The sequence below is a fragment of the Rana temporaria genome, chromosome 12 (genome assembly GCF_905171775.1).
Source record: "Rana temporaria chromosome 12, aRanTem1.1, whole genome shotgun sequence".
In the NCBI taxonomy this organism is placed as follows: domain Eukaryota; kingdom Metazoa; phylum Chordata; class Amphibia; order Anura; family Ranidae; genus Rana; species Rana temporaria.
Genome location: NC_053500.1, coordinates 53,499,255 through 53,513,846, shown reverse-complemented (window position 1 = coordinate 53,513,846; position 14,592 = coordinate 53,499,255). Strand labels below are relative to the sequence as shown.

The following is a 14,592-nucleotide window of genomic DNA, read 5'->3' as shown; positions in this document are numbered from 1 at the left end:
CAATGCCACAAAATTTAAGACCCCTAGGGTCTTTGTCATGACCTAACCGAAAATGTTGAGATAATGAGTGACCCCTATATCCTCTCTTTGTATTGTATATGTGCTCCCTATTGAAAGCCAACAATTTTCTCATGGTCCTACTTATGTACTGCTGTCTGCAGGGGCACTCAGTCAGGTAAGCTACTCTTTCAGAGTCGTGAGAGATAAATTGTTTGATTTCTATCCTCTACCCACCATTCTTGAAATAAAAAAAGCCTTTACAATTCAAAAAGTGGGCTTATAGGGGTTCAATTGCACTCCTAACCAGTATATTACTCAGAGTAGTGGGAGATTTTCGATCCTTAATTTGGCAACAATGAACCTAAATGTCTATCCTTTTTCAGGATATTTTACTTACAGACCAGTGTCTTGTTGTCAGTCTACTTCCCTTTGTCAAGGTTTGTTAAGTGGGACCTCTTTACTTCATGCACCTAAAGTAGGTGCCAGTTCTCTGTAGGTGGTGTCACAATTCTTTTGAAACAGGATGCAGTGCTCAAGCTATAGCTATGTGTGAAAAGGCCACATGGCAAACCAATACAGATCATTTAAAACCTCCATTACAAATACATACAGTGACACAGTGTACAAATTTTTTCATAAAAATGTACAAAGGTTTCCAAACTGTATATACAATAATTTTATCTAAATGTGTTTGCCAGACACCTCTGGGCCCCACAGAAATCACATGATCTTCTATAGTTATGTCATTGAATGGTACCAAGAAAGTACAGCATGCAAAATGTATCCAAGATATATCACTGAAAATCTCATCATATATTAAACCACAAGGTATAATGTACAACCGTGTAATAATCCCTTATGTATCCACAGGAAATGTTTGACATCATCCTGGATGAGAACCAGTTGGAGGATGCCTGTGAACACCTGGCTGAGTATTTAGAAGCCTACTGGAAGGCCACACACCCGCCAAGCATAAACCCACCAAACCCACTACTGAACCGCACCCTTGCCACCGCAGCACTAGCTTCCAGCCCAGCCCCTGTGTCCAATCTACAGGTGCAAGTGCTCACCTCGCTGAAAGAGAATCTGGGATGGTGGGGTGGTAGTGGGGAATCGGGGTCAATAACCAAGATAGATGAACATGCTGTGTAGTTCTGGGGAACAGAAAAATACAAATAGAGACCAGCAGGAAATATCCATTTTACTGCCTTAGCATAGCAGCCCACCTACCTTACAGAAAAAGAACCTAAAAAGCGGTTAGGCAGTTTTAGTATTAATTTGCAAATCTTAATATTTGCAAATGATGAAATGTTTACAAACTATGTACTGCTGTCACAAAAGAATAATACCATTTGGCAACATAAGAGTACAAAACTCCTTGTTTTAAGACAGATGGTTGCTAAGTATAGCAACAGTAAATGTTATAGAGCACAGAGAAAATTAAGAATTGCTTTAGAAAGTAGGATGTGTGCAGTCTGGTACACTTGTGTCAGTTAGTGGAGTTTTTAGGAAACATAGATGTCTGCAGAAATGCAAAATGTTACTGGAGGCTTGAAAAATGACACGTTGCTAGTATTTGTATATGCTAACTCCAAAAGATAAAAACCTGATTGTGACTCTAAAGCCCCGTACACACGATCGGAATTTCTGATGGAAAAAGTCAGACGGACTTTTTCCATCGGAAATTTCGACCGAGTGTATGCCCCATCGGACTTTTTTCAGAGGAATTCCATCGGAGTTTAGATAGAGAACATGTTCTCTTTTACTCCGATGGAATTCCGTCTGAATTTCGATGTGAGTTTGGAGGTGCAAAAGCCTGATCGTGTGTACGGGGCATAACTCGTTTTTAACCAATCTTATGCTTGTGATACAGCTGGTGTAATACCGGCGAAACCAGTCAGGCTGGCTGTGTGCTATGACCATATCAACTCATGGCATGGGCTCCCTTTAGACTTGACAATACTGTATATGTACTCTGATAAGTATATGGCATTTCCATTGCAATTTGGACTGTAGCAAGCTCATTGTTGTTGCATGGACATGAGACTATAAGTACACCTGGGACATTACATCTCTTGTTTGGAGACATACCCATTTGCTACCTCTGGACACAGACTACCTATGAAATATTATTGGCATGGACATTAGAAACAAACACACGCCAGGGGTGCTGGGTAACCAGTTGATCCCTGCTGAATGATGTGTCTCCGGGATTGTGTACACCCATTTATTTTTCTTTTATCAATCAGTGTGCTTAACAATGAACCCTTGATCAAAGTGCAAGAGAGTGATATTATTTTAGTGTATTACACACAAGATTGTCATAGAAGATTTGTCTTTTATGATGTAAAGCTAAGAGAATGTATACAGTGATTGCCCGTCCCTATATTCAGAGTCCAGTCATATGCATTGAATTTGACTACTCTTCCACTTGGATTATACAGTGGTATATAAGGATGAAGTCTTGCTATCGTTGTATACATTGCGGCACATAATGCTTTCTTCAATTTAGCTGTAGGCTGTTCTCTGAGCTTTTATTTGAGTCAAAAAACACGTTGATCCTATATACTAATGGGAGCAGAATAGATGACCAGGAGGATGTTGGCTTTACTTTTATTTTCAATTGCTTAGCCACATTTTTTTAACTTTTGCATTTTATATCAGCATTGCAGGCATTGGGCATGTTCGTTATGCTTATTGAAGTACATTTTTGTATGTAGAGTGGGAGTTTTAGAGTCACAACCAGGTTTTTATTTTATTGTGAAAGCTTATTGACATTATACTCGAGAATCCTCCATTTATACATATAACCTTGGTATTTGCTGTTTTTGGGGTAACTTAAGGTTTTAAGCCAGTGTTTTTGATTTTAATATTTGTATAAAAAACTAGACATACTAAAAAAAAATCAATGCAGCTGGACAGGATAGCCTGTTCTTAGTTTAAACCTTACCGATTATAGGTCCCCCATCTCGCCAGGTTCACATTAAATTGGCAGCTCTGGTCGGAGACACTGAACTAACCATGCAAGGTTAGTCCAGCGATCTCCCCCACTGAGCTGTTGTGTTCTGACAGGGGGACGTCACCCCCCGTGCCAGAACACTTGGATCAGCGTTTTCCGCCTTTGGCTGAGAAATCTGACCGGGAGTCGGTTGGTTGATGGTTTTCCAGCTTGCATGTCCGGACAGACCGACATACACACAGGCAGAATGTCAGACGGTTTTTTTTTTAACTGGCAAATATCAACCGATATTCTGCCCATGTGTAGAGGGATTAAAGCTGGATACATACAGATTCAAATTCATCCAGTCCACTGGGCAAATTTCCATCTGTGTGTAGCCCTCCCTGTTCGTCAGAAGCCATCATTAGATCGAACGGTCCTGCTGGAAAACCTTCAATCAGTGTCTTGCATCCAATCAGCTGCATTGCTGATCAGTGTATTCTGAGAGTCCCCACTGGCAGAATACAATATCCCGATGGAAGGGATTTTTGCTTCCCCTTCCCTTGTGTGGATGCAGGAATCTGTTTTTTTGGGGGGGTTTTGTTCAGCCTGCTGACTGAATAAAAAAAAACTGTGTGTACCCAGCTTAGAGTGGTTGTAAACTGCTGATGTTCAAAAAATAAAAATAAAAAACCTGCAAGGCAATGGCATAAAGTGCTAGTGTGCATTGCATACTAGTACATTATGAAATACTCACCTTGGAACAAAGCCCTCCAGCGCTGTAAAGTCACCGCTGAGAGGGCTGACATGTTTCCCCTGTCTGTCTTTCGGGTTCGCGAGCTACGGCTATGTGATTGGCAGGAGCCGCGATGATGTCACTCCCATGCATGTGTGTGGGAGCCGCCATTTCCGGCATGGGCTCTGAAGGTCCGGCACTGTAAGCCGGACCTTCAGGCTGAGTTCACACTGAAGCACGGAGCGGCTCACAGCAGGGGGTCCAGTGCATCTTAATTCACTGGTTCAGGTCCGATTTCAGCCCAAATTTTGGGCTGAAAAGGACAAAAAGACACACAGGGCTCCTGTGCAATTCGGACCAGAGCAGCTCTGGAGATGTGTGAACTGGCTCCATAGAGAGCTGGTCACAATCTCCTGCTATGCAAATTAGATGTGGAGAACCCCTCATTCAGTTCGCAATAGTGTTAGCCCAGCCTCAGAGTGCATGTGCCAATGATGTCATCGGCTGCATGCACTCTGAATATCTCCTAAACTGCAGGTTTAGGAGATAGTCACAGTACTTACAGGTAAGCCTTATTATAGGCTTACCTATAGGTAAAAGTGGTAGTACAGAGTTTACTACCACTTTCAGTCAGGTACACATTGAAGAATGAAATAAAAACAGGCACTATCAATGGTTGTAGCTCTTCACAATGTTATAGATAAACAGGTCGGAAATCTGTAATGTATTGAAGATCCCCATTCTGCTTTTAGCAAGGTCTGTTGTCAGTCACTATGATGTCACTATGATGTCAAGGAGAAGGTGGGTAAAGATGCACAGTCTGTCAATTTGTCATGGTGTCAGACGTTAAACTAAACATTATCTGCTTTCCTATTGCAAAAAAAAAATTAACATTTTTAACTTGGTATATTTATACATATGGAGCCCCTCTTTGGATCCAGTATGTAAGAAGAAGATGTGCCTTTGTCTTGTGTAGAGTACTTACTACTGCATACATTTTTAGTTAGATTCAAATCCATTATCCTATTACCAGTTACTGTAAAACCTCAGGACATTACATCCACCCCTCATTTCTTTCATACAGTCTGTACATTGTTTTTATTAAGAAGGTTTCATCTGCTATTAGCCATGTTGTATTGTCTTTCATTGATCATCTGTGCCTTATTTATGTTTTTAAATTCATTATAAAGAGGTCCACTCAAAAGGTATAATTGAGAGGCATAGGTGAGCATGCCGTGCTCCTTGAATTGCGGTTCCCCTGATTTACAATTTACCTTTGTGCATTTTTTGGTCCTGATTTCCTCCAACAGTCTCTACCTGTCCTATGATATATTGAAGACTTGGATATTCTTCAACACCAGGCAAGGTGGAGGAGGATGGGATCCTGTAGTGCAGTGGTCATCAACCCTGTCCTCAGGACCCACTAACAGGCCAGGTTTGCAAGATAACTGAACTACATCACAGGCGATATCATCATTTTCTGCTCAGTGATTGCAGTATTCTAGTCTGCATCTCCCCAAGATAATACATAAAACCTGGCCTGTTAGTGGGCCCTGTGGACAGGGTTGACCACCACTGCTGTAGTGCACATGGATAAGAAGTCTAGGAAAGTAATATTTCTACGCTACACCCTCCTTCCTTATCACCTTCACTAAAACTGGTTAAATAATTGAATAAATCAGTCCAAAAATAAAGATGATTCTATGTTGTTTTTCTATTGTAATGGAATCAGGGTTTGTGACCCATGCTCCATGCCTTGCCCACACTGGCTCCTAACCTATTACTAAGGCATTCTTGTTTTCAAAGTGTTATAGACAGGCCTTGCTGACCCGCTGACTACATCATCTACCATTGCAGATTTTTTAGGTTCAACACTGAGAAGCCTTACTACTTATTAGAGTTTTAGGACAGCACCCCCCACGTGGATTTTCCTGTTTAAAAGCCAGCTCCATCAAAATAATGCAGTAGTTGTCTTTTTTATGTATTTATTGATTACAGGTACTTATATAGCATCTTCTATTCACATCAGTCCCTGCCCTCAAGGAGCTTACAATCTAAAGTCCCTAACTCACTGTCATGCATACACATACTGGGGCCAATTTAGACTGGAGCCACTTAACCTCCCAGCATGTCTCTGGAGTAAACCGGAAAAATCCAACTTCCACCCACTTGTCAATAATCAAAATGAACAATCAGCGCAATCCTCATATAATCACAAAAAAAAAAATCTAAAAAAATTTAATAAAAATCCAGTAGCTGCTAGCTATCAATAAAAGTGCTTTCACTACACCTAAAACAATATACAAACAATAAACAGTGCTGCGCTACTCAATGTGCATTATAATATAAAACAGCAAAAAATGCAATAAAGTGATCATGTGCTCATAGGAGTATATAATATTCCAAACCTATTAACCACATTTAAAAATACATAAGTAAATGAAGTCCATATAAGTGTTTAAAACGTGACTTGATGTGACTCCACATGAACAGTTCACCGGATAATGCAATAGGAATCCAAAAGTGCTAGTACTCGCCTCTACCTGTATATAATGGCCGCTCACCTCATTGTTTGACCCCTGTTTTTACAGCGTGTCAAAACCAGTAGTTCCCAACTGGGGATGAGAGATTGATCAAATATTTCTCTGCTATTCTTTGTACACATGTTTATATTTGTTTAGGAGATGTGTTTGAGTTTTGTGAAAAATTCCGCCCCATCTTAGCAGCAATGGCCATCATTACAAAATACGCCCCCTTCTGTAGGCATCCGCCCCTCACACGCGCCCATCATGAAGATATCCGTCCCTTGCAGACTTGCACGAGCATCGGTAATGTGTGTCACAATGTTGGCTATTGTGCGCAGGCGTCGTCTACAGCTGATCGTAAATTCCAATGTTTGCGGCTCCGTACTGTGCATGGTCAGTTCCGGCTGGGCATTTCTCGACATGGGGCATTTCTTAACAGGACACTGACTGTGAGCAGCGTGGACCTTATGTTTGACTTTTGGATTCCTATTGCACTCTTCGGTGGACTGTTCATGTGGAGTCACATCAAGTCCCTTTTTAAACACTTGTATGGACTTTATTTACTTATAGGTATGGAATATTATATACTCTTATGAGCACATGATCACTTTATTGCATTCTTTGCTGTTTTATATTATAATGCACTTTGAGTAGGGCAGCACTGTTTTTTGTTTGTATATTCCACCCACTTGTAATCATCCAATACACCTCTAGAAAATACAGTAAATAAGGAAACCAAAGTGCAAATCTTGTGAAATATATTTTTTTAAGGTTCCCACAAGCTGGTAGGAGTTTAAAGTAAACCTGTCATGAAAGAACCCCAAACAGTTATTGTGGACTTTTTTTCTGAAAATTCTAGTTGTTTGACTGTTATACTTGCTTATTAGCTTAGTACTTTGAGTGCGTAAGTGGCCTGGAACAAGAATGATGTTTAGGAATGTTAAGAAGTCCTTATATCTTATATTCGTATTTGATTCAGGTCAGTAATTCAAAGCCAGGTCAACATTATAGCAGCTTCCATTCATTAGATGCAGTGGCTGCATCCGTTGAATTTTTATAGCCTTTTTCCCCTCTGTTTTCACCTTTTGGCCAGTAACACCTCCTGTATTAGAGTCCACCCACCCAAAACTGAAGTCTGAAAAAGTCTGAAAAGTCTGAAAAAAGGAAGCGGTGCTCCAGATTTTAAGCAATTTTTGCAGTAAGAGTGTTGTAAACACATAGTGCATCGCTAAAACAACATTAAGATTGGTATAAGATCATTAAAAACCATAATCACAAAATATGACATGTAGAAACTAAAAGAAAAAGTCCCATATCAAGAGTCCATATAATGAGTGGTAAATACAGAGAATCCGTGCTCCGTGTAGTAAACCACATTTCATGTGAAGAAAAGGGTGATAGTCCTTATAGGTGGTCCGGCTGAGCACATCAAAAACTCTCTCCAGTCCTCGCCGCTTACACGGAACTCGGAGATAAGAAAGAAAGCGCTTCCATAGTGCAGTATATCAAAAAACTTATTTATTGATAAAGTAAATGATTGCACTAGAATTCCAGATAAAATCAGCATGAGATAAATCCAATATATGAGAAAATGCGGCATTCCTACGGGCTTCACTTCTTGGCTCACTTGTGTGTCAGCCTCAGGGATAGTGTTATGACGTCACTGTCGTAGGCCCTACCCTACGCGTTTCGTCACATAGAAAGTCGTCTGGGGATAGGCTAGAGTTTCGTGTGAGCGGCGACGACTGAAGAGACTTTTTAAGGTTTTGGGGAGACCCATGTCCCTGTGCTTAGCCGGACCACCTATAGTCTAGTGGTCAAATCTAGCTGGTAAGCTAATAGGGGAACTTTAACAGTTCCCCTATTACCACCATTGTCTGCTTGACTTCCTCGTCTGCAAAGTGGTTTTGACCTCATTAAAAAAAATAGATTGAAACTCTACTTTTCTGTAGACTAAGAAATAAATTATAGGCCTGTTTTGCTGAAGGTTATCCTGTATTAGTGAAACTCAGGAATTAAAAAATGTACTTATTTTTGCATCCTTCATTAAATAAGACAACTCATCCTGTTCTAAAAGTCATCTTTCCATGTGTCCTTTCCATGCTTTGTGACCTTTTGTAATAAGGATTACACTTGTCAGTAATTCATCTGACTCATGTATAACTGATGCAAATGAAACGCAAAGATTTACACATAGCAACCAATCAGATTGCTACCCTTGTAAATTTAGTGCTGACTAAAACCATCTGACGGCTTGGTGTGGGCAACACCACTGGCATTCATTTTTTTTTAATTCTATTTTTTCTGTTCTAATGCTGCATGATGATGACACAAGTATTGAAAATACAACAAATATTTCAAAGGCAGCAAACCGTGATGATCGTAAACTGGATACAAGATTTTGAAAATCAGTTATATGTTTAAAAAAAGAGTGTATTAACAGAGTGTATTTGCATGCCCTTGCATCACTCACAATTTTGGGGGGGATTTCTGAGGTAGCCGGTATGTTTTATAAAGAAAAAGGGGTGTGTAGAAGGGCAAAAGGAGTAAGAAAGGAAGGGGAGGGGTATAGGGGCATATCGGGCTTCTACAGAGAAACACCTTCCAGGTGTAATTCTGTGAAATGTCAAGCCTCGTACACATGATCAAATTATCCAATGGGAATTGTGTGATAACAGGCTTTTGTCGGAAAATCCGCCGGTTTGTACGCTCCATCGGACAATTGTTGTTGGATTTTCCACCAACAAATGTGGGATAGCATGCTTTAAAACTGTCTGCCAACAAATGTGTGTTGTCGGATTATCTGATCGTGTTCACACAAGTCAATCAGACAAAACTGCAAAGTACAAACACGCATTCTCGGAAGCAATGCTTACCATAACACAACATTCGCAGAAGTTGCCCAAAGGGTGGCACTAAAAAAATAAAGGTGAAAAAACACATAGTTTTGTGTTTGTTGGCAATTCTTTGCCGTTTGTATGCAAGACAAGTTCATGGCCAACGCCCTTGGGACAAAAGTCTTACGCTTTGTCTGCAGAAAATCCGATCGTGTGTATGAGGCTTCAAAAGAGACATTACCACATCCCTTTTTTTTTTTTCAATAGAATTTTATTAATTTTTCCAAATACAACACTACTTTTTTTTCTTTTTAGTTTTGGATAGAGAGGAGAGGGATTAGAACATCTGTCATGTTTTATTGTTGTCTGTGCCCCCGTTAGGGAGATTCAACCTTTCTATTTGTCATGTTTATCATTATCAACAAAAGTAAAAGTGAAAGAAAATCCCCAATTTTGGTTTGTCCCCAGAACAGTAATACCAGGGAAATCTTCCAATCTCTAAACTAGTTCTGGAGACCCTCACTTTGGAGGGATTTCGTATCACTTTCTGTTTTGGCTTTGGGACAGGAAGTGATGGGGAAAAAAACAACTCCCCGATGGTACACGGGGGAAAAAAAAAAGTTCTACGTTAAGGGGCATGCTCAAAGGTGGAGGGTCATTGGGTGTGTGGTTTCCTGCTATGCTTACTCATTTCATGATAATTCCTAAAAATATATATTTTGTAAAGCAGGAGGGTGTTAAAAAATATTGATATCAAACACGCCAAGGACTCTACAATCTAAATGTTTTTAATTATATTTACAATTGATAATGCTAATATACCAGGAGTTGTAGATGTATCCTGACTTTGTCAGCCTACAGCCTCTATCTGTAGACTTTTATCTCCGTGATGAGGTTACCACAGGACACACTGCATGTCGAGGCAAATTCGCAGACTAGGAATGCCGTTTTGTAGGATCATTGTATCTCTGCATAGCAGTGCAATCGTTTTCAACTTCATTTCTCAGAGTGACAATAGGCTTAATTTTTGAGTCAGCAATTGGGACAGCTGAGCCCACGAAGGGCAATTCAGAAGAACATTACTCCACTGTGTAGTGACTGAAAGCAGAGCAGTGACAGATCATAAACCAGTTTCCAGTTCCTCATTTGTTATTTTTTGCAGTTTTCCATTTCCTAATACAGTAGCTGTGATATTGGTGCAGAACAAATGGTTTCTATTTCTATGTGTTTCTACCTCTTCCCCTTTACGTGCCCAGAACAAAATGTTTCTATATATAGTTTAGGGTCGGAGTAAGATCCCTTTCACACGGGTGGACCAATTGCGAAACTACAAGTCCCATCATGCCTCTGCCTTTGGGAGTCATGATTGTAACAGTCAGCCTTGCAATGCCTCATGGGACTTGTAGTTTCGCAACAGCTGGAGGGCCACCAGTTTGAGACCCCTGCTCTATGGAGTGGCAGAAATAAAATGGACATGTGTTCATATACACTTGCTGACATCCAATCTGATCCACTAAAAACAGACGGATGGGGTCTGTTCCCTGTCCGTATAGCAGATCGGATGGCAGTACGATGTAAATGGACAGGTAGTCTTTTTAACATCCGACTGCCCATAGAGAAGAGTGGGTTGTGTCCGTGCCTACTTGGATCAGCGAACAGATTGCCCCTGGGCTGGAGGAGTCTGCCCCATGTGAAAGGGGCCTTAAGTGTTAGCTACCTTCATACCTACAGATGACTCATTTGGGGTTATTTACCAAGATTGGAGAGTGCAAAATCCGCTGCAGCGCTGCATAGAAACCAATCAGCTCCCAGGTTTTCCCACCTTGAAAAATGCCTCCATGGCTTTTGGGCTCTGGGTCCTCATTAAGGATCAGTCCCAATGTCCATGCAGGAGTTTTCTGGTTCTGTGTATGCCGAATCCCAGGTGAACTGAACTAATTAATTAATTAATTAATTGAACAAATTGAAATTAGAAGCTGATTGGCTACCATGCACAGCTGCACCAGATTCTGAGTGCACCCGTTTTAGTAAATCTCCCCCATTATCTGTTGGGGCTTTGTTATTTCTTTTGATACTGATCTGCATACTTTGTCCACTTAACACCTGTGTGCACAGACTACTATACTGTATGCTTAACCATACCGTTAATTGCAAGTTTTTCCTGTTTTCTGCTAACCCACCAGTTTTCTGCATGAAAGTAACATTTGTTTCTGTCTCTGCATGCTTTGTTTGTTACTAACCAGGGCCCATACTTGGTCCACGGGGAATTGAGATCAGAAGGATCTGACCGGACAAGTATGTACGAAGGACAGCTACGCAGAGGCCAGTTGGGCTCCAGAGTCCTTTCCCGGCACGACACACTGGAGTCGGAGACACAGGGCAGCCGGGATTCAGCATACACAGAACCAGGAGACTCCTGCATGGACATTGAGACTGATCCTTATGAGGACCCAGAGCCCAAAAGCCACGGGGGTAATTTTCAAGGTGGCGAACATGGGCATCTGCAGCGTCAAGCCTCCTGGGAGGAGCTGGGTCCCGATCAGGAGAACATGCAGCAAAGGAGAAGAAGGGAGTCTCCTAGACCACAAGGAAAAAGCAGAGATCAGTATTGGCATGAAGGCGAAGGCCGCAACAGGGTGCAACTGGACAGTTGGGGGAGAGACGTGTGCATTCGTTAACAACTCCCAACCACAACACTTGGAAGAAATGGTGAGGGTGTCGTACACCTCTGGCATAACTCACGTCTGTTGTATACTGCCATCCTCCAAACACACACTGCTTTGACCAGCACAACTTTCCAAACACAACAACATCACACATTTGTCATTCCTTCAAGTCTCAGCAATTTCTGCACACTTCTTACATTTATAATGAATAATACCATTTATATTTTCTACTCCTCTCTCTTGCCAACAGCTATTTGATTTTAATATCTGCACTTCAGGGCTCTAATAGAAACACTTGATGTAAGTTGCTGGCATTATGATGAACAATGCCCTCAGATTGCAGCTCTGCACTGACACTGACACTGCCTTGCCCCATTCCTAATAACAGGTCATAATCCTATGAATTGACTTGTAGAGTATGATGATGAATCATATCCACATTGGTGCAACCTCAGTGCTGTAAAATAGTTTTTTTTTACGTGGGGTAAATAATATGTTTCTATTGTGCCAGGGTGACCAGATATGTTTACATTCTAGCGGGACAGTTTAGCAAATTCTAAAGATTGCATAAATCTTTTTTTCTAAAATCAATAAAGCAAAGTGTAATAATCCATAGCAACAGCTCAGCCAGCACCTTTTGCTGGTCTAAGGTAAAAATCTGGTTGCCATGGATTACCCTACCCCAGTGATGGCGTACCTTGGCACCCCAGATGTTTTGGAACTATATTTCCCATGATGCAGAGTGCATGAGCATCATGGGAAATGTAGTTCCAAAACATCTGGGGTGCCGATGTTCGCCATCACTGCCCTACCCCTTGCTCTTTGCACTGCCTTATTACATTAAATCAGTAGCCAAACGAGTAAAAGGAATGGGACCTCACCTTTTTTTTAATATTGTCATTTGATTAAGTATTAAAGTCACATCATAAGTGAACTTTAAATTATGTATATGTGCTAGTTTTGCACTAAAATGCAATTTGCATCATTTCTGTAGCAGCCGATGAGGCAAGTGCAATCCTTCTGAAACGATGAGCACATACAATTATCTGATGTTGCAAGATGCGGGTTCTTGGCCCAAATGAAGACCGCATGCGTTCAGGGCCATGCACCCGCATGGCTGTCGAAAGCTGTGTCTGTGCCGCCACTGTGTCTCAATTGGCATGAATGGGACTGCCTGCACAAGAATGCATGGAACAACCTGTGCATCCCCATGCAGGAAAACATGGCCCTCGCACGGGTGTACACTATACTACGCCCCTCTGAACAAGGCCTTAGAAGGCATGTTTTTTACACTGATCACATACAGTATTCTGGGGATTAACCAACAGCTATGTAATGCAAATGCCTTCCTAAACAATCCATTCCATTTACTGTATATACAATCGGGTAGGCCATTGCACTACGTAGCTCTTGGCAAATTTAAAGAAGATGGTACAATCAGTTTGGCCAGCTTTAGTCTCTGCATGATATTCGGCACTTGCACTAAGAGTATGCAAACATCAGATGTGTTGTTGGACTGGACAAAAGATCATCTTGTATTTGGCCACACACATTTGCATTAAAGTTCTTAAAATTCATTGGTTATGCCTTTTTTAGTAGTATCGGTAATCTTTGGAAACCTTGACCTCACCCTCGGCAAAGCTTCTTGACTTAATTTTACTGCACCCCTACTATACAGTATCAGTTCTAACACCCACTTCATAACAGTACTGCCATCTCATGAATCACACCAACACTGCCTTCTGATACCCTCACTGCACTAACACTGCCTTCCACCCCTAGACCTGACAATTGTGTCTGACCTCGTCCATCTACCATGTATAAAGCAACTTCCTTCTTAGCCCCTTTTATTGTCTGGCATCTCATTGCACTGACTCTTCTGCTCCCAGCTGTAGACGGGGAGTACGTTTTGCACATCCTCCAACCTTTTGGACTCTCAGTGGTTTCTGTACCTCTACTGGAATGTACAGTCAGGTCTACCCAGCCTGATATGGGGGTAAATAGAGGGACTTTGAGTTGTTTGTGGGGGGAGAGGACATCACACACCATGTGCCATAAATGTTTTTTGTTTTTTTTGGGAGGCAAGAGATCATAAACTGAATGTATTTAACTTCCTCCATTGCTGAGGGTCTACAACAACACTATGTGCTGAACAATGAACCACCAAGCTCAAGCCTAAACGGTAACTCTACCTTGTTCTCTTGTCAAGCCAAGATGTAAATCATAATCAAATGCCTGTATAAGTTGTGCCTGCATCTAGTTATATATTTGCCTGCAGCTTTTATTAGCCATGTTCATTTATTTAAATTTCTAAAAGACTATTTCCCCCAAAAGGAATCCTTTCTTTTTTCTCTCTTTTCACATTATTGTGACAATCTCGGAATATTGTTTCCTATGTAGTCTTGTACTTTGTTGTCAGGTAGTGTCCAGTGCTCCAGTGTAACCCAACTCCGCTGGGGCTTTTTACCCTACGTTGACACCTATGCATTTTTTGTTTTGTTTTGAAGAAAGGCACTACTGTCCATTTAACATGGTTTCCTATGGATGTAGTTCACCTCTGTGCGTTTTGCGGTGCTGCATTTTTTGAAAAGGGTCAGGAATTGTTTTGTCTACACAGCTGATTGCGTTTTTTTTTCTCTTTAAACACACTGGGGTTAAATTACTAAAGCTGTAGATTGCAAAATCAGTCTCACTTCTGCAGAGAAACCAATCAGCTTCTAACCTCAGCTTGTTCAATAAAGCTTTGGCAATAAAATCTGGAAGCTGATTGGTCTCTATGCAGAAGTGAGACTGATTTTGCACTCTCTAGCTTTATTAAAACCCACTGGCCCGGATTCAAGAAGCTATTGCGCCCGCGCAACCATAGGTTGCGCGGCGCAATAGCTGTTTT

General features: G+C 41.2%; 1 protein-coding gene across 5 annotated transcripts in view; it reads left to right on the top strand.

Annotated features, from left to right (window-relative positions):
- CACNB1 (calcium voltage-gated channel auxiliary subunit beta 1) overlaps positions 1 to 14,035 on the top strand; it is a 136,569-nt gene extending 122,534 nt beyond the window's left edge. For 3 of the 5 annotated variants that reach the window (XM_040330648.1, XM_040330647.1, XM_040330649.1), the window contains 2 exons: positions 871 to 1,056; positions 11,280 to 14,035. In XM_040330648.1, coding sequence (XP_040186582.1) covers positions 871 to 1,056; positions 11,280 to 11,714 — 621 coding nt within the window. In that variant the 3' untranslated portion in view covers positions 11,715 to 14,035. Of the gene's footprint in view, positions 1 to 870; positions 1,456 to 11,279 lie in introns of those variants that run through there. The other 2 variants (XM_040330650.1, XM_040330651.1) reach the window with 1 other exon arrangement.
- Positions 14,036 to 14,592: the final 557 nt, after the last annotated feature.